We start from the raw sequence: 26,297 nt of genomic DNA on the forward strand, positions 1-26,297 counted from the left end.
ATAATTGCAGCTGATTAAAGACAAAAAAAGAAAGGAAATGTTAACACTGAGACAAACAAACACTGACTGTGTGGTAAATAGAAACACTCAAGGATTTAATTCCCTGGATAAGCGGTGGGAGGGGGCAGTGAGAGCAGAGAGCTCCTGCCACAGAATTCCTCAGAACTGATTGCAGCTCGTGTTCCTGGTTGTACCAAACCAGGAACAAAAACAAATCATTTACAGTGCTAATGTAGTTTTTGCTGTCCAAATGGTCTCAGCCCCAGTGTAATACTGGAAGTTTGTTTTTCCCTATCAAGCACAAGGCGGAATTTGTGCATTCCCTCCTGTGTTCCCTTCCGGTGGTGCATCATGTACAGCTGAGCTGGGCAGGCTGGGACCACGGCAGCTGGGCAAAGGGAGAGCAGTGTCCAGGGGATGGGAGCACTGGGAAAAAGGTCCCTGTCCCTCCAGCTTTCCATGCAGCTGTCCCTGATGCTCACACCTTGGTGTGGGGAGGTGCCACCCTGGCCCTGCTGAGGGTCCCCTCCTCTCTACGGCACCGAAATGAAAGTCTCTCTGCCAAGAGGCAGTCTTGAAAAAAATACAATTGATCTTCTGACTTCTGGTCAGATTTTCCACCAAATTTAACACCCTACATGCTTAAAATAGAGCCTCCAAGAGCATAAGGCGTGTGTTGTTAAGGTTTATTTTATTATAGAATATTACAGCCATTCGAGATAGATTGTATCCCCTAGCAGTTTCAGAAAAGTTTTTTTTTTTTTTTCCTTGTATTCATTAGAAGAAAAATAAAGCACTTGCAAAAACTGGGAAAACCCCAATTTCAGTTAAATTGAGTGTATTTCAGGGACTTCACCTTCAAGAAGGCAGCAAGATAATTTACATTCTGACCTAGATTCCTAACCCAAATGTATTTGCCTGAATGGGAAATGACTTTTCATTTGCTCAGGGGTTCTATTTATTTAATTAATTATCAAAGAAAGAGGATGGAAGGAAAGGCTGTCCTCCTCAGATTTCTGCCAAAGGGTCGGGAAGAGATGAGACTAATCCTCTGGTCACACATAGGCGGGGGAAGAGTGGTCCCTGTGAGGTCACTGTGCCCACAGGCCTTCACAGTGTGATGCCCGAGTCCAAAAATCCGTGCGGAAGCTCACATTCTAGGGTAAGTCAGTGAGGTCCTCTGCCCAGTGGGACCTCAGCCCTTGGACACCCCGAGCTCTGCACCGTGTGGCAGCAGGAGCTCAGGTGACAATGGCAAAGCCCAGAGATGTCATACAAGACACGACACAGATGTTTCCAGAAAGCTGGAGTCCTGAACAACATGAAATCAGGGAGGTTCGCATGTAGGAAAAATACTGTCTCCATCGAGGAAAAATACATCTATGGGAGGGTCCGTGGAACAGCTTGGAAGGACCTTCAAGCACCGAAGAGTTCACCTTCACAGCCTGGGAGCTTCTGGGTTTCTTTCCCACCTACCTCGGTGCTGAAAAGGGACCACGAGTGCTGTTTTTCAGGATGGAAGAGAGCAGCAGCCAGCACCAGGCAGAGAGAGGAGTGCTGGCGACCCCAAGCCCTTGCAGGCACCTCCCGGTCTCCTGAATGCTTGCTTCCACGCTCCTCTAACTCACGGCATTGCCGCTGCACTGACAAGTACCCAGTCTCGCCCAGAAGAGCGCTGCACAGTCCGTGGCTCCTAGTTTCTCATGGTAATCTCTCCCCGTATCTCTTCCCCCTCCGCGCATTTCTGATGGAGTCACACTGAGTCAGATGATTTCCTGCTCCAGGAGGAACGAGGGCAGCGGCAGATCTGAGTCAGACAGCCGCAGGACCCTCCAGCAAGGCTCTTTGATGCTCCTCACCTAACAGACTCTGCAAAAGGCACTTAAGGAGGGAGACAGAGCCTAATATTGCACCACGGAGCTAATCACCGTAAGAGAAAAGCCTTTGTGCATCGTCAAGTGCAGGTCAGAGCAGCTCAGCTCGAGTGCCGTCAACAACCCCTTGTTCCGACACAAACAGATGCTCATCACAGAGTGACAGATGAACGGGGAAAGCGGGAGAAATTGGCATCATCACAAAGTGGCACCTTTAAATAGGAGTGCGCTACGATAAAACCTGCCCCTGCCCTCCACCTGCGCGCCGGCAGGTCCCTGGAATAGGTACGCGTGGTACATGACAAAACCCAAGCCGTTAGCTCTCTATTTGCCGGCGGCCAATGCCTGACCTGCGGAATTCATCTGGCTAAGAGGTTTATTTTCCTCCACTTCACTCCTGACAGTGTCATCTCTCACCAGGCACACGTTTCTCCACCCTGCAAGCCGCTTAGCACGGTCCCGCTGAGGACACGAGCCGCTCGGGAAGATTTCCCGGTGAAATTCCTGAGTCGCACCTCATCTCCTCTCGCTGGGGACCTGCTCCTCAGGCTGCACACGCAGCCTCTCACACCGTTTAAGAGCCACTGGGAGATAAAATCTCCCTTTTGGCAACCCCGGGGTGACTCTGGGCAGAAGGGGATAACGAGAGTGGAATGCTGGGCTCTGCGGAGCTCTCATTGTCCCCGGCTCTTTGTGTCCCTGCCCGATGCTCAGTGGCCACCTGCCTTCCTCCCCGGCCTTTTGAGAGGATTCTTTGCTTCCCTTTGTCGCTGTCCCTGCCCCAAGGCGAATCCAGCGCTGACCTCTGAAAGCAGCCAACAAAGGGACAGGGACACAGAGCCTGGCAGGACAGGGACACACAGCCTGGCAGGACAGGGACACAGCCTGACAGGACAGGGACACACAGCCTGGCAGGACAGGGACACACAGCCTGACAGGACAGGAACACAGAGCCTGGCCAGGACAGGGACACAGCCTGGCCAGGACAGGGACACAGCCTGGCCAGGACAGGGACACAGCCTGGCAGGACAGGGACACACAGCCTGGCCAGGACAGGGACACAGAGCCTGGCCAGGACAGGGATACAGCCTGACAGGACAGGGACACAGCCTGGCAGTACAGGGACACACAGCCTGGCCAGGACAGGGACACAGAACCTGGCAGGACAGGGACACAGAGCCTGGCAGGACAGGGACACAGAGCCTGGCAGGACAGGGACACAGAGCCTGACAGGACAGGGACACAGCCTGACAGGACAGGGACACAGCCTGGCAGTACAGGGACACACAGCCTGGCCAGGACAGGGACACAGAACCTGGCAGGACAGGGACACAGAGCCTGGCAGGACAGGGACACAGAGCCTGGCAGGACAGGGACACAGAACCTGGCAGGACAGGGACACAGAACCTGGCAGGACAGGGACACAGAGCCTGGCAGGACAGGGACACAGCCTGGCCAGGACAGGGACACAGCCTGGCAGGACAGGGACACAGAGCCTGGCAGGACAGGGACACAGCCTGGCCAGAACAGGGACACAGAGCCTGGCAGGACAGGGACACACAGCCTGGCAGGACAGGGACACACAGAGCCTGGCCAGGACAGGGAGCACCACAGCATGGGGCAGGCTAGGCAGGAGGCAAAGAGTGGATCTCGCATGATAAAAACAAATAGAGTAGAAGAAAAGTGTGAAAATGAGCCTGACGTTCATTATGGGAAATAATTCATACAGCGGAGGCTCCTCCTGAATTATCCAGGAGCTGCTGGATGAGAAGGGCAGTGAGCCTGGCAAATGTTTCCTGCTGTGTGCCCAAGCTCCAGGAGCAGTGGGGCCATGTGAGTGGCTGTGCCCATCACCCTCCCTGTGTTCCCAGGGGTCCAAGGGCCCTGACCTAATCAGCAAAGGCTCCATCAGGGAGCTGGCTCCGACCTGGGCAGTGAGACCGAGGTACATCAGAGCTCAGAGCTCAGAGCATCCCCCAGCCAAGCCAGATCACGAGCTGCTCTGAGTGTGAGTGACTGGCAGCACAGTCTGTCGGGGGATGCAGGTTCTGCATCGCTCTCACTCTGTCTGGAGCCCCGAGTGTCTGCACAACACCCAGTGCCACCTCCTTCTGCCCTAGCAGTGACTCCACAAGGACTCCAGCCCCACTGCTGGTGAAGATAATCCTTCTGCTGTGAGCTACTCGTGCCCGGCACGACCCTGCCAGGCTGACTCAGCTGCCCAGCGTCCACCCTGCACCCCACTCAGAGCCCTTCTTCCTCGGGGCGTGGACCAGCGCCAGCCTGCATCACCTTCCGCAGCTCTCCTGCAAGGAAGGGGGAGCAGCCCTGAGGAGGGACTCAGCTGGCACCGTCCAGGAGAAGCAGAGCCTCAGCAAGAGCTGGGTTGGTAGCACAGGTCAGTTCTCACACCTCCAGCCCATCCTGGACAGAGTGGCTCTGCTCTGCACAAGCCACATGCTCCTGCTCCTCCTGTCTTAAGGACAGGAGACAAGTCTTTCCACGGGCACAAACCCAGCACACAAAAATAGATAATTCTCCGTTCAAGCCTGCTGGCTGTGGATACCGTGAAGGGAATAAATTGCCCCCGGCTATCCTGTGCCCTCCTGGCCCCAGCGCACTAAGGTGGGAACGCTTGCAGGTCACCGCCTGCCTCACCCTGACTCACCTGGCGCATCCCAAAATACCAGCCTCCTCCAGAGGAAACCGCGGAGCTGAATTAGCCACGGTGATCAGCTGCACACGCAGCTCCTGTTGCTGCAGACCCGGGCTCCAGGCCGGGATAACCCTGCACTGCAAGGACCTGCCCGGTGTGACCGGCTCCGCTGCAGCACCCTCCCAGCGCCCTGCGCCCGTGCCGTGCTGCTGCAGGGGATAACTGCTCTGGGGAGCTGCTCCACGCTGCAGGGAGCGCTCGCATACAAAAAGGCTTACAAAAAGCTGGTGTAAAGAAGCTCCTTACTGCCGTAGCTCCAGCCTAGTAGGAGCATGACGTGTACCCTGACATACATCTGCTAAGACCTGGCAGTGTAAGGTTTTGTTGTTTTTTTTTTTTCTTTTTTTCCCTGAGTTATTTTTTACCTCCCTCTGGTCCTTGATGTACCCTGCATGGGAGGGTTTATGCATTCCAAAGAGCCTGCAAAACACTCTGTGGGAGAGCGCAAAAGAGGGGTAAAACGGCATGGATATCTGCTGTTCCGTGGGCTGGAGACGGCCGGCCAGGGGTGAAGAAAGGGAGTGGGAGAGAAATCCAAGGGGCTGCTGGGGTGGCCACACAAACAGCTGCAGCCCAGCTCCCCTGCCACCTTTGCAGCGCCTGCAGTGGACTGAAGGCAGGACGGGCCGGGGAATGTCTGGGAAAAGCACCACTTTGGCTGGCCAAGCCTGCAGCTGTGACCTGCCCAGCGTGGGATCACCCACCCCCCGTTCGCTCCCCGCAGCCCAGGGACCTGGCACGGAGATGCAGCTCATCCCTGGCCTTGGCCGTGACGGGAACCAGTGGCCTTGGCCAGCACGCCGGCTTCCCAGGGATGGAAGGACAGCGGGGCCAAGCGCCCTCGAGGATTTTGGCGCTGCTCCCCAGCACCACTCGCAGGGACGCAGCTGTGGCAGCGGGAATCTGCCGGCAGAAATCCCCCCGGTGGCAGCAGGGATGCGCGAAGGGGAGCGTGTCCCGCAGCCCAGGGGCTGTCCCATTAGCAGCACACCCTCGCTCTCATTCCCACGCTGTCGGCACATTCCCCCAGGCCCTGCGGAAGCTGCAGGCGGCGCGGGCGCTGCTCTCACCCCGTTCCAACCAGGGGGCCCCTGCTCGAAGGAAGCGAGGCGAAACCCCAAACGCCGTTTGACACCGGCTGATCAAAGCCGCGCCGAGAGGAGCGGCTCGCCGTGAACTTACGGGGAAGCATTTAGCCCCATTTCCTCAGGAAATGAGGCTGCCTGAGTCACAACTCTTAGTCACAGTGCCTAATGAATCCTGCGCCCCTCGGCCAAGTTCAAACAAAGAAAACTGCCTGGAAGGGCAGCCCGTGAGGTGTCACACTCTGAGCGGCTCCGGGGGCCTGCAGAGAGGGGGATGCAGGAGCCACCTCCCGGCGTGAGCGCTCCCGGGGCTCGGCTCCGCGCTGCCCGGCATCGGGAGCCCCGAAGGGATGCTCGTCCGGCCGGGACACCCGCATCCCCGAGGAGCAGGGACCCCGGGACGGGCCGTGTCCCAGCCAGCAGGAGCAGCCTCCGTGCCCGGCGAGGAGCCTGCTCTGCTGCAGCCCACGGTTTGCTGATTTATGTTTAAAACGCAGACAATTAAATTACATGGGAGCTGATGCCGCTAAATGCATAAAGGCACTGAAATGCCAGGCCTCATCGGGTTGCCATGTAAATCACCATGGTTAAGCGGGTGACTGCGAGCACAAATAGCGGGGGCTGAGCGCGCATCACCCAAAACGCCCTGCCGGCAGCAGAACCCGGGGAGTTTCGGGAGAATGCGCAAGGATGAAGGGACGCGGCAGAGGGACGGGCTGGCGTGCGGGCCTTGACCCGTCAGGGGGTTTTGTTTCGGGGATTACACCCCAAGTCAGAGCCACATGGGAGAGCCAGACTGCAGCAATTTACACACCCAGCAATTCGGGTTCCAGTGAACTAAAATCGATACGGATAAAGGAATAATAAGAAGAGACATTGCAAGGATGGACGGGAAAGGAACAGCCAGCTACTCTGTAAGAAAAAGAAAAAGAAAAAGAAAAAGAAAAAGAAAAAGAAAAAGAAAAAGAAAAAGAAAAAGAAAAAGAAAAAGAAAAAGAAAAAGAAAAAGAAAAAGAAAAAGAAAAAGAAAGGAAAAAAAATAAGAAAAAGAAGAAAAAGAAAAAAAATAAAAAGGCACAAATCCTGCTGAGCTCCAGGCAGTTCCATGGAGGTTTAGGGCGTTGTGGGGCAGGTTTTGGGCAGCGCCCCACTCCACTACTCACCCTGCCCTGGCCCAGCACAAGGGCTTAGCTGGTGGGTTGCTGAGCGGAGCCAAGGAGCTGAGCCAGCAAAGAGCCTGAACCTACAAAGTGCAGCTCCATGGGATGACAGAGCAGGGCTGCTCCAGAGGCAGACAGCCCCATCCCCACACTGAGCAGCGCAGCTGCCTCAGCACAGGGCTGGGAACTGCCCTTGCCATCCACATCGGGGTCCTCTGCAGATCACAGTCCAAGCCACATTGGGATTTTCTCCTGCAGGGAAATTTTTGCTACTCTTCAGCCCGGGAAACACCTACAGATGTGCCAGTGCCCTGAGCGCTGCCTCAGAAACAGCCCAGAAGCCAAAAAACTTGAGAATGTTTCCTTCAGTGCCCTTTCTTAACAACTCTGAGCGCTGGACTTTTGCTGCTCATTAATTAACTCGTTGTTAATTAACGAGCAGCATTCCTGGCATGTGTCATTGAAGAGGAGCTGAGTGCAGCGGTGGGGAAGGCATGGGAGAATGGGAGAGGGGGAAGGCATGGGAGAGCAGGGGAGTGGGGGAAGGCATGGGAGAGCAGGAGAGCAGCTCCTCTCAGCAGATTTTCACAGCAGGAGTGACGGAAGGCACGGAGCTTTGGGGATTTCTCTGGAAACATTAGTGCTGCCAAAGGTCACCCATTTCTGTGAGAGCTCCACAATTCAAACAAGCAGCCCTTGCAAGCCAATTAGCAGCAAATGTGACAGATCTGGATTTTATTTATGTAGCATCTAGCAAACAAAAGCAGATTTCAGCCCCATCTAACAGGGACACAGAGCCTGGCAGGGCCACGTGCTGCGTCGCCTTGGCTCGCTCAGTGCACTCAGTGTGTCCCCATGGGTGTCAGGTCTTCCCCAGCACCACAGGCTGTGGCAAAAAGAACACCCCACAAATTACCACCAGTGCCACGACGAGTAAATTTAAACCGAAGAGAAAAGGAAACCCTTTTCCACACAGAGCACAATTACATGGAGCAGTTTATTACCACCAGATGTTGCGGTAGCCAAGGGCACAGGCTGCTTTGAAAGAGACAACAGATATAAACAGGGGAGTGGATCAGCTGGCTAGCAGGCCTGGCAGCCTGGCTGCCATCCCTGGCTCCGGGCATCCCGTGTCTCTCCCTGCTGGAAGCCAGCAGGCTCTGCTGTAGGACAGCTCAGACCCTGTTCCCAAGACCTTCTCCCAGCCTCTGCCACCGGCTGAGCACAGCGCTGGGTCCTGGGCTGGCAGAGAGCCCCTCTGCTCTGCTCACGGGTGGCAAGGTGCTAAAGAGCCAACCCGGAGCCAAGGGCACCCTGACAGGAGCTGGGAAGTGCTCCAGCTGCGCGGTGCAGGGCAGGTGTTTGAGGGATGGTTCAGATCCAGGCTTCAGCTGAGCCCTCCTGGTTGGGGCAGCCACCTGCAGAGGTTGGTTTGTTTGTTTGTTTGTTTGTTTGTTTGTTTGAAATCAGCACACTGAGCCACAAGTCATCCCATCTTCACAGGCCCACGGGGCACTGCAGCATTTCTCACACCACAGCTGCCTCCCTGGGCACAAAGGGCTGGGAACACCCCTGGCGCAGCCGAGCAGGAGCCCATCCACCCCCAGCACCCCGCGGGGGTCACAGCAATGCCCCACCCCAAACCCCTCCGCACCTGAGTGACTTATTAAAGAAATAAAAACTCTCTAACTGTTTAAAGTTAGAAAGTGTATGTTTATTACCACACGGGCAGCGTGCGGGATAGCTCCCAAATACGCCCTGCAATTTACAGATGATCACAGAGTCCTTTTATTTACAAAAGCATTGACTACCCAAAACACAAATGCATATTCATAACCCTGGTACATCCCGTTCGTATGGTAATCAGCTCAAAAGCTATTAAGCACGAGTAGTTTGTTCTTTGAAACGGGTCGGTGGTCCTTTTCATGTGGAGAGGTCCCAAAAATGAGGAAGTAAAGAAGTCTTCCTCGTTCTGTCCTTTCTACCTTTTCAATGCAAATGTGATAAATGAACCCTTGGTAGGACTCCCATTTCCTGTCTTCGTGACTGTTCAGTGGGTTTCTGGGCAGAGGAGGCCTACAATTGTCTTATGTTCCTAAAAGCTATTTATCAGTTTCTGTATTCTTCATTATAAACGCAGCTAACCAAACATAAAGTTGACAAGTAATCAGTTATTCTAATACGGAAGAGTGATCCCAATCCCAGTTTCTCTTAGTTAATTACGAACTTTTAATTTCAGCAAAGCCTACCAATCTACTTCAGTTAATTTCAGCAAGGCTTATCTCTAACTAAAATCTTAACCCCTCTAAAGTCCTTAGTTCTCTAGAGCGTATGTCTCATGAGGACCAGGAAAACTGCTCCATCCCCTGTGTCACCAGCTTAAATCCATCGTGCTGCTGCTCTGTCCGCACTGAGAGGGGCTCAGCAACAGAAGCACGTGGTGCTGCTGCTGGATTAATCACTGCCACTCACTGGCGAGGTTCACACACACATCAGCCCAGCAGGAGCAGTGCCGAGCTTTGTCGCTGCAGAAGTACTTTTCAAATATACATATAACAAACCTAACATCAAAGATCCCGAAAGAGAAACTTCTTTCAGATGATATCCCAGGCTCAGCGTCTACAGAGCACAAACAGAAGGGATGAATGATGCTAGAAACAACAAAGAGAAGTAAATTGTCTCCTCTGGATGAACTCAAGCTTAAAATCTCAAAAAGGAACTTGTCTTGCTTTTGTCTCTGCTGAAAATCCACCTCCTGCCTGGACAATGCACGGCTATTCAGGAGGCAAGAGGCAGCCAGAGAGCTGGGCTGGAGCCTGGGCAAGCTCTGTTTACAACCCCAGGGCTCACCAGGGGAACAACAGAACCTGAGCATTTGCTTTGGTTGGCCTGTTCAGACCCCCGTCATATTAATGTAATGCGTTAATTAGCAGCAACGGGTCACCCCGTGAGGAGCCTTCCACTCAGTGATGACAGCACTTCCACCGCTGCTCATCTGCAGAGCCGCGGTACTCGGGGCTCCCGTCTGTCCCTTTGGGATGATTCTACAGAGGAGGAGGGAAGCTGGGTTGAGCTGGGCTTTGCAGGGCAGCCCTCGAACCCTCCTGGATGGCTCACGCAGGAAAATGCCTGGAGCCAGGCAGAGCAGCTTGAAGAGCCCAAACCGCTCGTGCTGCAGCCTCTAAAGGTGGCACAGCAGCAGGGACCGTGTCCCCTGGGCAGCAGGAGAGCAGCAGCACCCATCTCTGAAAGGCAGCAGGAGCTGGGGAGCACAGAGTAGCACCCAGCCGCCCGGTGTCGCTTAAGGAGAGGCGTCCCCAGCCATTACATAAATTGCTGCTTCGCCATTTAACAAGTTAGCATTAATATTTATTGCAGCGTGTTCACAATTGTAAGGATCTTCATTTGAAATGTTTTGTGCCTCACACCCTGCCAGCAGGGAAAGCACTACAAGGCAGAAAGCAGGCTTGCAGGCTCTAATGCAAAGTGATGGCTCCGGCTTCAGAAGGGAAGCCTATTTCCAGCAGGAACATCTGCTCTCGGCGTGGAAAGTGGGTACCTAGTCGAGGAGGCTGGGAGCAGATGGAAGAGGAAGGTTTCTCCTCCTCTCGTCACAGACCCGCAGCAAGCCAGGTTCACCCATCCCCGTGCTTCCCTCTCCTCTTGCTCCGAAGCAGCCGTGGAGCAGGGGGTGGCTAAAGGCTTTAATTGCTCGCTGCAGCGAGGCTGTCCCAGCTCAAATGAGGTGCCAGGAGCCACGCTGCTGCTGGCAAGGCAGTCCCCCACCTCTCGCACGCCTGCGGAGCCACAGGCAGTCTGGGGAGGGGAGATCAGCGTCCCCGACCTCGGGAAGGTGAGAACTGTCAGCGCATCAGGAGGAGGGGAGAGAGAGGCTGAGCCCAACCAGGCAAGGGAAAGGTGAGAGGACTGTGAAGTAAAATAAAGATTAAGGTGGAAAAGTGAGAAGAACTCAATGCTAAGATCTGTTAAACCTCCCTCTTGCAAAGTCTTATGCAGGTGCTTAACTTTGCAGGCTGCAAGTAATCCAATTTAAGTCTCGGCAGGATTTAACAACTTTAATTCGGGGGAATTAATGATAGCGCGCAAAGTTAAGCGCACGCTTACTGGGTAGAACAGTGTGAAAAAGGATCCTTCGGAGAGAAAGCATCGTGACTTGGAACTTTTAGAAGTGGGAAAAAACACCATCAAATATATCGAGAAATAATCTTGCGCTGGGCTGGAAGAAGTGTTTGATGTGACCTAAAAGTCTCTTCCATCTCAGACTTCTATTAGTCTGTGACAAGACTGAAAAGGTCAGCCAGTCCACCCCTTTGCTAATGCAGGATTATTCCCCTCAGCACAGTGCCTGTTACTTTGCCCGGTCCAGTTTTAAATGAAAAGCCTTGCAAAACTTCCTCTTCCCCAGGACCATTATCCTCCCAATTCTAATGTGTTTCTTTTTGTCAATAGTTCTGTCAGCATAATGAAATCCTCACTGTGCTAAATTGCTAAAAAAGATCTAAAAGTCGAATCTTCTTCTAATATGACATGAAAGTGCTAGTATAAAAATAGGATTGTATTAGCGATTCTCCACTGTATTGTATTAACATCCTATTTCACTTAAGGGAGGCAGGACTGAATTATCTGCGGATTCCTCCAGCCACTACTCTTACAGAGCTGTGTATTTGGGGTTCAGAGCTGCATGACTTCCCATTAAAGCAATACAATAAAACCCTCTGCGGCATGCAAAATGCTGAGGCAAGCGTTTGGGGCACGTGCCAGGCGTGGAGCCCACGCCTGGTGTCCCTTGCACCCAGGCAAAGCCCACAGGCTCTGCAGAGCGGGGATGTGGAAAGCGCTGTGGGAAGGCGGGCGGCAAAACGTGAGGCCCCAGGGGTAGGAAAGGGGACAGACAAGAGTCTGAGAAAATGCCAGAGTGAAAATATCGACGGCATGGCGGCCCACAGGTCAGAGCTGTGGCCCAGCCCAGGTGAGAGGAGGGAAGAGCTGGTGGCAGGGCCTTTTCCTCCTCAATGCAGCGAAACTGGGCATCTGTAGCCAATTTAGACAGCATGCCGAGAGATTCAGCTGCCAGGAAAGGGCCTGATGCTCACATCACTCTTCGAGGAACAAAGCCCCTGGCATCCTTCGGGCGGGGTGGGGAGCAGCACGGGGGCAGTGCCCGAGCAGGCAGGGATCAGAGGCGGTGCTGGGAGCCCGGCTCAGCAGAGCTGTGCGCTGCCTCTGCCCGCTGCCCTGCGAGAGCTGCACACAGCCCCTTCCCCACGGCACGGGGCTCCCAACGGGCTTTCAAGCGAGAAACTCGGCACATCCTGTTCCTATCAGGATCCAGCAGAGGTTATTACAGATCCTTGCGTTACCTTGCAATAAAACTCGGCGCTAGCACAGCCCCGTTTTCCTGAAAACCGAGTCTGAATACTCCGAAGGCCCCTGAGCTTCAGTGAAGCTGTGGGGAGCATCCCATTTACCAGGAATCCGGGGGAAAAAAAAAACGGCTTCATCTTGTTTCAGCCCACTTCTAGTCGCTATTCCCAGCATGTTCTGCAGCCGTGCCCTCCCTGGGATTTACTGGGGCTTATTTTCCCAACACATGCTCCTTCATTGCTATTCTTTTTCTTCTTTTCCTTCTTTTTCTTTTTTTTTTTTGTTTCTTTTTTTTTTTTTTTTTTTTTTTTTTTTTTTTTTTTTTTTTTTTGTTAACTGCATAGCAGAAAGCCATTGAGCAGAAAGCCAGTGGGAAGCCACAGCTATTGTATCTCTGGTTTAGTTCCTTATCTGCCGAGGGGTCCTTTTGTGATTGTGTTGTGGAAGGACACGGAGACAGAGCCTTTTATCACCAGCACAGCATCTCCGGAATGAAAGGAGAGGCAGCGGGGATGCAGATGTGACGTTAAAGTATAAAAATCCACCATATGGTAAAGATTGCTTCAGCTACAGCCTGGTCAAGATGTTGACACTTCGGTTATGAAAAGCAATATGTATCTCTCTCCTGGTGGTTTCTGTTCAAATTAAATGTTTTGTATCAGGCAGAGAACTAATAAAGAGCCAGGTTTTCCCTCGACACAGGACTAGTAACAAATACGGAGTAATGTGAAAGCTGACTTGAAAATTACTATTCCCAAAGATGCAATAAATGTAGAGATAAGATTTGCTTAGAGGACTCGAATGAGATAAACGCTAAAGGTGCTGCTGGTGGGAAGAGAGTCCGAGGGGAACGGAGCAAAAGTGAAAAAGGAGCATTTAAGAAACACAGTCTGACCTGTCAGTGTTTCTGTTAACACTGAATACCTCCCAGACATCAGGCACTGTTTCAGCCTTCTGCAAGCCCTCCTCCTTCCACAGCTCAGCACGAGCAAAGGACCAGGGATAAAAAAGGGGTATCCGAGCATCAACCACTGCCTGCTCAAGCAAAAGGCAGCTCCTGCCTCCCTCAGGGCTTGGGCAGGGATGTGATGCCCCAGCCCGTGTGGGGATGTGCAGGGAGCAGCTCTGTGGGCAGCAGGCAGGGCTCAGGAACAGCCCCCACAGGGCCGGGGATGTGCAGGGACCAGGGCTGAGGTGGGAATGAGAAACTGAGGAGCGAAACCAACGCCGAACCATCCCAGGCTGCTCCACCGACAAGAGAGCCTTCTGGAGGCGCAGCAATCCCAGCCTGGCCCAGGCTAAAATAAACTTGGCACATCAAATATTTAAGAGTCCGAAATCTCCTCCCGAGGCCGTGGCCCGGGGCTGCGTGCCCCGTGCAGACAGGCTCCGGTCCCGGCTGCCGAGCCGCGCTCGCCTCTCCCGGCATCTTCCGCCCTTAATGCGAGTTAACAGCAGCGGCAATGACTTATTTAAGAGCAGATCAAGAAATATCCCAGCTCTCTTCGGAGACTTCAAAAGCAGCTGAACACTACCAGCATCCTCCGATAAAGACACAGCTTTGCTGTACCATCTGCCTCGGGGGAGCCTCCCTCTGCCGGCAGTGGGGAGGGGAGACGGGGCCGCTGTGGGGACATCTCTGCGGAGGGGACCCTGCCACAGCCCAGCCCCGGGGCTCGGGGGACACAGGATCACCCTCCCGTGACAGGGCTGCATCCTGCCCATGGCCGTCCAGCCAGCCCCCGTCACCTTCAAGGAGGTGGGTGAATTTGCTATGGCAACAAGAAGAAAAAATTAAAAGCTAAAAAAGAAAATTTGAAATAGGTTTGGGGTTGTTTTGTTTTGTTTTTTTTTTTCCTGGGAGATCCTCTCAGAATGGCTGTGAGTGTCACTGCTGGACAACTTCCCCACGCCATGAGCCAGGCACGAGGCCCTGCAGGATGCAGAGCCATGGTAGGGTTTGGAGACTGGGACAAATGATGGATGGTAGAGAGCCAGAGCTCGCTGCTAGCAGAGCAAAACTCCTGCCTCACCCAGCCAGGCCAGCCAGAGCTGTGCTGTGCCTTCGCACCCACGAGCACCTTCCTGACAGAGGCGGAGAGTGAACCAGAGGACGGCTGAAGAGCCAAGGGCAGCACGCTGGAGGCTTTCCACTGGAATTTAGAGCTGGAGACTTTATCCCTTTCCTCAGCCCCAAGCACAGGCTGGAGTACAAAGACAGAAGAACCAATGTGCTCTCAGGGAGACCTTGGGACTCGCTTGCTGAGCAAGGAAAGAACGTCCTCCATCAACAGATGACATTTCCCGCTGGGAAGCAGGGAACCTAAGTTCCATGACCAAAATCTCTACCCCACTGTTGCTGAGGTTGATAGGAGATTTGTTATTGATTCACTGTGGCCAGAATTTCATCCTGTGATTTAAACCTAACTCCTCCAAAGAGAATAAGATCAATTTTACAGAGAATCAAATACATAAAGAACAGCCTTTGAGCCGGTGTGCAGCAGACACAGAGAGGGGAGTTTAAAAAAAGGTTCTTTCCTTATCAGGAGAGGTGGGAAGGGAAAAAAAAAAAAAAAAAAAAAAAAAAAAAAAAAAAAAAAAGGAAGAAAAAAAAAAATAAAGGAACTGGAGAATGTTGTTTGCTCATTTTCTCTTTCTCAGTCACAACAACCCTGTCTCTGCCTGCTTTCCTCACAGGCACAGAGTGGAGCAGCAGAGGGTTTCTGATAGCAGTGCCAGGATGGAGCTGCTGCAGTCCCCATCCTTGGAACCTCCTGTCCAGATCCTCACCTCAATTCCAGCCCTTCCAAGGTGGTCCCTGCCCCATGAAGCTGCACCAGCACCACCGTGGCCAGGCAGGTCTGATGTGCTGGGGTCTCACTTCCACCAAGGCTGGCACAGGTGATGGGCAGCCCTAAAGGGTACAGGGAGCCCCTGCCCCAGTTACCTCCCCATTTGGGGGATATGAGCTCCCACCAATCAACCTCCATCATTCCTGTCTGGGAATCTGAAAACCCTTAGACTAAGCTTCTCCCTTGGAGGTTTCATTATCATAATTCCTTTTTATTTTTGCCTTAGAAGACAATTGATCACCCTCAGGCAGCATAGATTGGCCTCTGCCAAGGCTGATGATCTGCTTCTGTGCCATTTTCCCCTAAAGCACAGGACCAACTTGGAGCTTCCTACATCCTAAAGACGTGCAAGGGATCAGCCTGGTGTTTGGCCCTCTGCTGCCATCCTGGCCCCCCTCCCTTGCCCTGGCCAGGAGCACCTGCCAGCACCATGGCAGAGGCTTCTGCAGGCAGCCACCCCCCTGCCCATTATTTAACTGCAATTCAGAGACAATTTTTCTTGGGAAAAGCTTTTAAGCTTGATCAGTGATGGGGTTAATATTGTTTGCCCTGTGTCTCAATTTTTTATCTGTATTAATGGAAACTGCCACGGCAGGGTTTTCCACAGCAGCACCACAGTGCTGCTTCCTTGGGTTGTTTTATTTTCCAGGCTGGGTTGCGGTGACTGATCAGTCTGCAGCACAGCAGATCGCAGCCGTGGCCCCACAGAAGCTGCCCAGACACCCCCGCCAGTGGCACATTGTCCACCCTAAAGCCCAGGGATTGTCCCCACAGAGCCATCCGTCCTGCAGAGCCCACTCTGTCAGCAAGGAGGGAGCCGAGCAGGGCTGTGTGCGGCAGCAGAGGTGAGCTCTGTAATTGTGCACCTGCCTGTGTTTGTTCTGCCACGGCTCTTTGGGGACGCTCGCTTACATCGCGTTCAGAAGGAAAGGACAACAACACAAAACAAAAAGCAGCTGCAAGTTAAACAAGTGGAAGCCTGCTGGGGCTGCTGGGGAAGTTGGAAGCTGGTTCCTGCCCAAGGCAAGCTGGTCCAGCACCAGACACAGGAGCAGAACCTGGATCCAGACAACAGAAACAGAACAGGGACCATCACTTGCCCCTCTGTGCCCACAACAAGCCCTGAGCAGAGCCTTGCTTCAAACAGATGTATATATAGATTTTTTTTTTTCTCTATGCTTTCACACCTTTGATTCCTCCAATTCATTTGTTCTTGTCTTTGTGGGCTTAACAGTCGGAGCGTACAATAAGTCATTGCTCCTTAATCCAATTTGGCCCTATTTAGATATTCCAGTATAACATCAAATGTAATACAGAATAACATCCAGAAGAAACAGGAACAGGATCCATGTCTCTGAACCTTGCCCAGTGAGGGCTGCCTGCTTTGCTTGCTCACTTATTCTCTCTCTGGCTTCACGGAGCTGCCCTTCACGCTGAGCTCCCCACTGCAGCCAGAGGCAGAGCAGGGTGGGGCTCTGCACCTGGGGGTCAGCACAGCACCCCTAGGAGCTGTCCCCCATGGGAGAGGGGCAGCCAGACACCTGCCCAACCCCAGGAACCCTCTCCTAGGGAGGGTGGGGAGCGCAGGGACCAGTGATGGATGCCCACCTGCAGCAGCCAGCTCGCCGCCCCGACCGCCCCCGTTATCAGCAGCGGCACAGACACCGTGCCTGGCCAAAGCCCCCAGCCCCGGGGGCTTCCCAGGAGCTCGCTGCATCCCTCAGCACGCAGCAGCAGCCGAGCAGTGAGACCCAGCACATCCCCAGCGGCGTTTCCAGGCAGAGGCGATCCCGGTTTTATCCGCGGCAGACGCTGCATCCCTCCCTCGGGCCGCCCACCTCGGCACGGCGACGGTGACAGCGGCCGGGGAGCGCGGCAGGGACGAGACTGGGGACATCGCCAACCCCGCAGCCCTGGGAGCGGAGGGAGGCGATTAAACCGGGAAGGAGCAAACCCAGCACCCGCAGGGCTCCGGCAGGTTGGGGATGGGGTGCCCCGAGAAAACCCTTCGGTCCCGGTGTCATTCTCAGCTCTGCACGGCCCCGGTGAGCCCCACCCAGCCCGGGCAGCCCCCCACAGCCGCTCCAGGGAGCCCGCCCGGGCAGCTCCTCCGCAGACAGGCTCAGCTCCTTCCCGGCAGCCGCGCCCGCGGCGCTGGCACAGCCCCGGCTCCTCGGGGCAGGCAGGGCCACACTCGGGAGCGCTGCAGCATCCCCAGCGCCTCCTCGGGCACAGGGTCCGCTTTGCTGAAGCACACCGCTCCCCAGAACTGCTGCCAACCAGCAGCCCCCCTCCCACAGCCCGCAGTGATCCCCCCCCTTACCCGCCTGCCAAATGACTCTCTAAGGAGGGTGCCAACAGGCGGCAGGTGCCGGCTGTCAGCCACTGCCCGCGCTCTCCCTGCGCACCTGGGACAAAGCTGACCCCAGGCCGGACAGACAGACCCTGCCGGCTTAAAGCCACGGGGCCTCCTCCAGGTGTGGCTACCTGCAGCTGGGCTCTGCTCCCGTGTGTCCCTGTCAGGCAGGACGATGCTCGGTGTGCAGCTCAAGCATCCTCCCACCCCTGGGAAAGGCCTTCCCACGTCGCTGCTCTTGCTCGAGTTCCACCTTGGTGCCACCCCGACAGAGCCGCCGAGCGAGCAGAGACCTCGTGGGAGCATTTGGCCTGGTGGCCACCGAGTGCTGAGATGCCCCGTGTGCAAACGTGGTCCGTGAATTCAGAGGCGGTGGATGCTCCTCACCACCTCCCCCAAAGCACCCTCCTGAAAAACTGCAGAAGGTGAAGTCTTCTCTGCCATGCCTCAGTGGAGAATCGTGTGCTGGAGGTGTTTCCTACCCGTGCTCATGCCCCTCACAGCCGTGTTTCCCTCGCAGGTGAAGGTGGCAGAGCAAAGCACCAGCACCGTGCCCGGTTTCACGGGGCTCGGAGCCCGCCTGTCCCAGCTGATCACCAGGGGATGGTGATGACCCCTCCTCAGGACCAGCAAAGGTCTACCTGAGGTTTGCGGCCTCTTGGGTGCCAAACCCGACCTGCTGTGGGACACGGACGGGGCTGGGGTGGCACCCAGCCGTGCGCTGGCTTCTGCAGGACCAGCACCTTGGAGCCCATCAAAGCAAACCCACGGAGGCATATTTAACCAAACACTTACTTTCCATTTTATTCAATAATTGCTTTAATACTAAAATGCATTAGATGCTCAAAGCAGAGAAAAGAAAAATCACATTTAGGTGGAAAACAAAGTTCTCATCCGATGAAAAAAATCCCAATGTGGCAGGTACACCATTTGGAAACAGAATCATAATAATTTAATAAAGCTGCTTTATCATCTTCATAAAATAGACAGAATGGTGATTCTTTTTTTTTTTTTTTCTCCCCTTTTTCCACTTTGCTGTTTACAATGATTCAATCACCGTGAAAATGTACATAACATACATATCAGCATATACAACAATTTATTCTTCATATACTCGGCAACGGAGACACCATGACGAGACGTACCGCGCTCAGGGAGCGGCTGCTGCTGAGAGCCAGCTTGTGAGGGGTGTCTGGAGCCTCCGGCCCGGCTCAGCTCAGCTCGACGTCGGCTGACGCCGGCCAAGGCTCCCTCTCCGTCTCAGTCTCAGCAGAGCTCGCAGGCTGGGCTTCTCCCCGGCAGGTCCCGCAGCTCGCAGGCTGGATCAGAGATTACCCATGGCTGCAAAAGCAGCTGTAGCAACAAGACCATCATTTTTTCCCCGATGACAGACAAATGTGTTTTCCATTCAAAATCAGGATTTTTTTTTTTTTTTCTCCCCCCCTACCCGCCCGCCGCCCCCCCCCCCCCCCATCCCAACCTCCAAGAATTATTTCAACATATTCATCAAGACACCGTGTTCTTCACAAAAGCAACTTGTTTCCTGTTTGGAAAAAATAATTAAAAAAAAAAAAAAAAAAAGAAAAAATAAAGGATTCACTTTTGCACAAAGTGTGATCCACAGGCCACCTCCAGCTCACAAGAAACAGGGAACGGCAACAACCTCAGCAGACAGTGCTTGGGACGGGAGGGATTTTTGCAGCCATTACTTGTGCCCCCCAGCCCTCCACCATCCCTCCCAGCACAGCCCTGCAGCCTCGAGGGTGGGAAAGGCCAGGGGCTCCCAAGGGAGCGGGGAAGAGCTCAGCCCCTGGCCCCCAGCCCCAAAGCTGCTCCAGATGGGGTCCTCGTCATGCTTGGGGGAGAATCGTCGGTGCTTGCTGCTCTCCGGGATAAACGGGGGAGCAGACAAGCCTGCCTGAAGGAAACCAACAGATCCCAGCGATTTTTCCTAAACCAAATCTGAGGACAGGTTTAAGTTATTAAAAAGCACAATAATTACATCTGGAACCCTTCCAAAAAAGCCTTCCTGCCCGCCCTGCAGCTCGGAACATCTTTTGCATGGCCAGTTTCGATGCAAGTAGGAAAAAATAAAAAGAGACTGCGATTTGCCCAGGAGCCTGAACTCATCTCGAGTGACACAGAAGGACAGTGACAGGAGTACCAAAATATTCTTGAGAGGGGCAAGGCAGCAAAGCTGGGGCTGCTCTCTGGATGTCCCCTTGGCCCTGCACAGCAAGGCCGTACCAGAGAAGGCCCCTTGCTCATATCCCCCGCTGCAGCCCGGGTCAGCCCAGAAAACTGGTGTTTAAACGATTTTCTTGGAGGCATAAGGGTTTACTGACCTCTTTAATGCCCCCTTTTAATACAGAATTATTTCACATTCTTTCTCGGCTGTGCTTTTATTCAGAGTGGCAAGGAACGTTTCCTCTGGGTAAATTAGAGAAATGTTTCTATTTTTTTCTTCCTTTTTTTTTTTTTTTTTTTTTCTTTTCCCCCCCTCTCTTCCTTTTCAGTTAGCATCTATTTTCCATCGGAAACACCAGGCTGGTGGTGGCAGCTCCGCAGGCAGGGGGCAACGCTCGGCGCTTTTCCAGGCAGCTGAGGATGACGATGGGGCACCCGGGGGGCACCCACACTCCCCCCACAACGGGCCATGGGGAAGCTGTGTCCCCTCCTGGCAGAGCTGTGGGGTGATGATGGGGCCACATGGAGTCCTTGCCCTGTGAAGCCAAGAGCCTCTGCCAGACGGGGCATCGCAGGCTCCATCTCTCAGCAAGCACACGGGAGAAGTTCCCCCACCCCCGTCCAAAAAAAAATACCTCCCAGAGCTGACAAGACCAGGTAACATCAGAATAAACTCAGCTTAACAGCTACAGAACACACGGTGACTCCAACAGCCCCGAGCCTGCCCCTCTCCTCTTCGCTTGTGTTATAATAAAACACACATTTGGGGGGAAAAAAGAAAAAAAAAAATTACCCAGAAATAAGTGACAGCAGTAACAGTACACAGGCAGGAAACACAGCAGGAACGGAAACAACACATCCCTGAAAAATGGGCTCAGAATCCAGAAGAGCGGGGAAAAACCCCCAGTTTGCTTTCTGGAGGGGTGCAGAACATCATGCTAATGCGTGGGATGGGAGCTGAATGAGGTAGTCATCACACCAGTGAGGGAAGCATCACAAATTTCATTAGACAACCCTTTTTTTGTTGATTCTTTCCCAATTCCTGGCCCTAGCAAGTGGCAGGGGGAACAGCCTGACTCTGGACCTGTCTCGGACCAGCTGCCGCTTCAGGCAAGATCAATCTGCCCTAAAGAAATAAATGGCTGGAGTTTATTTTGAGGATAACAACAACTGGAACTTGTTTTCTTGTTGTTTTTCATTTAAATGAATCAAGTAACAAATACTTTATCGTGATACGTAGACCTAGAAAGACTCTTTCTCTCGAAACCCCTAATTTCAACTTGCTGGTACAGCAAACATTGGCAAGAGCTATACATCTTTCCTTCCATATTCAATTTAAAATTCTAGGAAGCATTACTGAGGGTAGGAAAAACCTGTTCAGTGAAGGGTTAATAATAATAGCAATAATAATAATACACTAACTGAAATCCTCCTACCTTACTCATAACCTCACTGAGGAATCATCACTGCAAGAGAGCAGAGAGCTGTGGAATCCCTTCCCTCTCTCCCTTCTACAAAATGGCTATTAAAGTAGCTCAATTTTCAAATCAATTTTATATGAGTAGATTTGTACCCACACAAAAAAGTCCTTAATTATGAGAAAAAATAAAGAATTGCTTTAATTTTTTCTCCATTAAGAAGGCACATAAATTGAATTAGTAGCGTTGTTACATATCACCTGTCTGCCCCTAAATTAACATCACTATTGCTCATTCCATACTTATTTATAATGCAGGGATAGAAAGAAATTGGAACAGCCTAAAATCCATGCCATGATGTCATACCTACATACACGCTCTTGGCGTAACCATGGCTAGGAAATGCTGACTTGGAGGTGTGTGTGTCTAATTGAGAAGGTAATTCGGATCTCTCAAAATAATCCCATCTCTCTGACTTGGAAATGACTGGAGGCGAGGGATATCTAAATCTGGGAACTGGAAAAAAACCAAAGTAACCCAGCTTCTGGGAAAAAAACAAACCTTTCCATGCATTGCCTTGAAACTATGCAAAAGAAACGGGTAAGGGGAAAAAAGTTCAGCACAGTGCATCCGACAATTGCAATCCAGGCAGGATTTCCCCAAAAACGGCTTCCCATAATGCCCTGTCATTTTCCTGCAGGAGCCGGGGGAGGCTGCAGGCAATGGTGGGGGCTGGAGGAAGCGCTTGCTCCACCGGGGCTGCAAACTGCAGGTTCAGGTTCCCCAAAGTTTAAGTAAGATGATTGTGATCCTTTTTTTTTTTTTTTTTTTTTTTTTATTATTATTTTATTCTTTTTTTTTTTTTTAAGCCTGAAAGCCTTTTGCCATCACTAGACATACAGTAATTTGCAATATCAAATACAATAATAGTACAGATAAGTATGTGACAGCAAAAGGATTCATAAATGCAGGGGTGTCCATAGCAAAACACCAACACCTTAAAATACAAACGACCTCGTGCTTGGGTGAATTTGAACAGAAACTCACCCGACTGCCACTCCGAACAGTCCCACACAAGAAGCAGCCGCGACTTTGTCCAGACTACAAAACCGCCGGGGGTGGTTACTAAAGATGTCCGAATAAGGAATTTGCCACTCAATTCTCTCCAGGAATGGAAATTTATCTTGGTTTTGAGATATATAAAAATATATAAACTCCGAGGAGGGGACACCGAGCGCTCCTGAGGACTAGAGGGGGGAGTCTGACCTCTGCCCCCCGCCACCCGCCGCCTCCCGGCAAAAGAAAAACACCGGCTCCTCCGCTCCGGCTGCACACCCCTGCCACCGCCTGTCGAGACACGTGGGATTGTCACATTAACGATAGCTTCATTTATAAACAATACATTTAGGGAAAGCTTTTAAATACAGCAATCTGTGAAACATTGGTAAGCGATAAAAACAATCAGCGCTGGGAGTCGTGCGATCCCATATCCCCATCTTACTCTCACCGAGCATTGCTCAGAGGACGATGTCCTTTAGTCGCCGGGCGCCGGGCGAGTCTTTTTCCCGGCGTTCCTGCAGGAGCGGGTTGCCCTCTTGCCCGCCGCCCTCGCTGTCCGCCCCCCGGGGCTCTGCCTCCGTGGGCCGGGAAGGGCCACTGTTCCCAAAGGGCTCCCGGTCCCGGCTGCCGGCGCAGTGCCCGGCACCGTAGGGCGCCGCCGGCTTGCCGGACAAGGGGCTCTTCAGGTGCAGGGGCGAGGTGACGGGGCTGACGGCCTCGCAGCCGTTGCCGGCCTCACGGACGGCGCCGCTCACCTTGGGGCTGCAGGCGGCCGAGTCCACCGTTCTTTTGCCTTTGGGGTTGGCGAGCCGCTCCTCGGCCGGGGGCTCGCCGCCCTCCTTGCCGAAGGTGGCGAAGGTCCTTTTTGCGCCGCAGTCCGCGTAAGGCTCCGCGTCCACCGCCGTGGCCTCGATGGACAGGGCGATGACGTTCCTGCCGTGCTCGGGGGACTTGGCGCGGCTGGGCACGGCGCCACGGGGCATCCAGCACCTGTCCGAGTGGCCCAGGATGCGGCACTCCTCCCGGCAGTGGAACCCCTCGCTCTGCTCTGCGGGGAGAAAACACGAGGCACGGTGAACGGGGGAGCGCCCGGAGCCGCCAGCCTGCCGGGGCTGGGGGACACCGCGCCCAGCCGGGCACGGAGCTTCGCCCCCCTCCCGAAGAGGAGCCGGTCCTACCCCAAACAGCGGCGACCGTGCCTCAAACAGCCACCGGGTTTAAGGCTCTACAGGCTCGCAGTTTAATTCCCAATAGGTTGTGCGTCACCTGTCACCACCAGAAGAGAAGCCTGGAGGAAGGAGCGACGGCAGCAAATCCATCACAACACGGCTGTCCGCGTGTCACAGCCCTCAGAGCCAGCGGTTCCTGGGTTTAGTGACCAGTGCTAAGAGCCACCATGTTTTAAGCTTGGTTTGACGTGACATTTGAGTTTGACTTTTTGCAGAGAGGGGAAGGAACAGAGGGAGGAAAGAAAAGGGGGAGGAGGGAAGGTTCTTTGTGGTTCTGCTGTGTATGTGTGTTTTAACTTGTTGCTTAATCCCCACTGACCTCTCACACAACAGAGGCTTTATAAATCTCCAAGATTGTCCACTCCACTGAAGATTAAATGTGTCATTCCCAGTGCTGGGGCTTTATTCATACAGGAGCAATAAAGATCCCTTCTCTCGACTCGGGGCTGTCGTCCCAGCACCACTTTGCAGTGCTGAAATATGGACTGGTGGTTTAACCCTTTCCAAGGGCCCTCCACGACAAGGTCCAAGGGCCCCCGGCGAGCGCAAACCCTCGTGCCCGGGGCGTGCCTGCATTCCTGCACTGTCAGTCAATCCCAGAGGATGGCCCAGCTTCACCCCCACATCACAGATGGACAAACTGGGGCTCGGGGAGGCAGCCAGGCTCAGCCGAGTGCAGAGCTGGGAATCAAATTCAGCAGTTTCACCGTGCCCAGCCTTTGCTGAGCATCCGACCGTGGCTCCTGCCGAACACCGCAGGATCCTGGCCGCTTTTCAGTCTCGGCTTTTCCTTCATTTGATAAGAGCTCGTAATTGCAGCTGGCCCTCATAAAGCACAGCCTTCCCCCACGCAAAGACGTGGCTCCTTCCTCCCATAACCTACCCACACTCGGAGCAGCATTAAAGCCCTAATGCCATTAGCCACACCAGCCCAAGCCCGGCGGGGGCCGGCCGGGTGGATCGAAGGCGGCCAAGGTGCAGACTCAGCCCGGGTTTCCTTCCCGTCCGTCTGCAAACCGTTCATTCTGATGCTCTGTACATCTGTGTGCATAACCTCCGCTCCTCAGACACATTGGTATTTCCACCACATGCGAGCACCGGGGCGGCTGATAAAAATTCTCGGCACATAACACAATGCGCCAAAATATGAGCAGCTTAACACTTTACAGAGAATAAACGAGTAAAAGGCAGACCTCAAAAAAAAAAAAAAAAAAAAAGAAAAATCAAGAAAGGCTTTTTTTTTTTTTTTTTTCATATAAAAGAGAAGAAGCCAATTAATTGAAAAATATATGGGTAAAACATCAGCTTTTTCTCTACATCAGAGCAGCAACTCAGTGATGTGGAGCACAGGGCTGGGTGGAGGGGAGGAGGTCTGGGTTTTGGCAGCTGCCTTTACAGCAGCTTGAGAGAAGGATGCCCTGAGCCCTACACACAGAGCATCCAGCACCGAGCTCTAAAACCCCATGATCTTATACTTTGATTCTGTTAATTTCAAGTACTTGAGCAAAATAGAAAGAATAAAAGAAAAACTGCCCAGAAAATGCTGCTGTCTCCCTATTTATCCACTGCTTAACTTCAAAAGGGTGCTACAGGCATACAAAGTTGTGTAGTCTGGCTGTGATAGCAGAGGACTTGGTGATGGCTGGAGGGGCTACAGAAATATCTTGGATTCTCATCCCCGACGAGACACTGATTTATTGTGCTGTGTGACCTTGGGCGTGCTGCTGGAGCACACATCACTTCAGTCTCTCCACAAACATGAAAGGCTGCATCTGGGAGCGTGCTGGGCTGGCTGGTCCAGCACAGGAAAGCACAGGGGAGCCTGTGCTTCCCTGCCCAGCAGCAGAGCTCAGCCCCAAATCCATAGGACTGCCACAGCCAAGGCAAACCTCACTCCAGAGGGAGCACAGGCAGGCTTGTCTTGCCTTGACCCATTTATTCCAAACTGGCATATTTTACACCTAAAAACAATTGCAGGACTTCCCTGATCACAGCAAGTAAAAGCCTAGAAAGGCACCTGTGCTTTAAGAGCAGTTCATTAAAGAGCACTGGCCCGGTGCCTCTGTGCCAGGGAGAAGATCACCTTTGAACACCACAATGCTTGTCTAGAACCTGCAGCAGCTGAAATGCAGGGAGGAAAAGTGCTGGAAAGCATTTAAATTTAATTATACTGTTCCAATCCTTTGTATTAGGAAGGGAATGTTAACAAGTCTCAACGAGGCCAGGCTGACAGGCAGAGGGGCACAAGTCACCATCATCCACAAACCTGAGACAACAGGTAGTTCCACGGCACATCCTGTCACTCTGCTTCTGCGCTCAGCACACATCTCAGCTTTGAGACCATGCCCTGCAGCCAGAAACCATCCTGCTCTCAGGGACAACGTGTGTCTAGGCTGCCCAGAGCAGCGCTGACCTGGCAGCAGACACGAGGACCAGCATAGAGCCCCCAGCAGTGGCCTCTTTTCCATGGCAGAATGGTGATCTTCAGCTACCCATCCATCCATCACTGTCCTGGCCCTGCAGCTGATACAAAATACTATTTTACCGCCTCAAGCAAGGCCTGTTGATACACAGAAACGCCATTCCTCTGCTATCCCAGATCCAAAGGCATGAACAGCAGGGTCTGAGCTCCTCCAGTGGCTGACCCCAGGGCTGGTCCCTGCATCCTCCTCCTGCCCCAAGCGGAGGAGGCGCTGCCCTTGGCATCCCAGCCTGACTCACCCAGGAGGGTCATTCACACTCACACTCACAGCACGGCACCCATGCCTTGCTTTTCACCACTTCAACAATCAGAAATAGAACAGGAAATTCTTTTACAGCCCTAGACCTGCCCTAGTCGGTACAACTGTTACTGTCCGCACTGACAAAATGTTCTTGACGCACCAGCAAAGCCCAAGTAACAACCACCACACACACATGTGAGTGCCTGGCAGCATAAAGGGGCAGCTCCCCACCCCTGAGCTCCTGGCAGGGGCT

At 53.2% G+C, this 26,297-nt stretch overlaps 1 protein-coding gene across 2 annotated transcripts in view; it reads right to left on the reverse strand.

The window, feature by feature from the left end:
* Positions 1–21,908: 21,908 nt before the first annotated feature.
* The window catches only part of PCDH19 (protocadherin 19), a 56,409-nt gene continuing 52,020 nt past the window's right edge, over positions 21,909–26,297 (reverse strand). For both annotated transcript variants that reach the window (XM_040090513.1, XM_040090512.1), the window contains exon 5: positions 21,909–23,140. In XM_040090513.1, coding sequence (XP_039946447.1) covers positions 22,551–23,140 — 590 coding nt within the window. In that variant the 3' untranslated portion in view covers positions 21,909–22,550. The remainder of the gene's footprint in view (positions 23,141–26,297) is intronic.

The sequence above is a fragment of the Hirundo rustica genome, chromosome Z (assembly GCF_015227805.2).
Source record: "Hirundo rustica isolate bHirRus1 chromosome Z, bHirRus1.pri.v3, whole genome shotgun sequence".
In the NCBI taxonomy this organism is placed as follows: domain Eukaryota; kingdom Metazoa; phylum Chordata; class Aves; order Passeriformes; family Hirundinidae; genus Hirundo; species Hirundo rustica.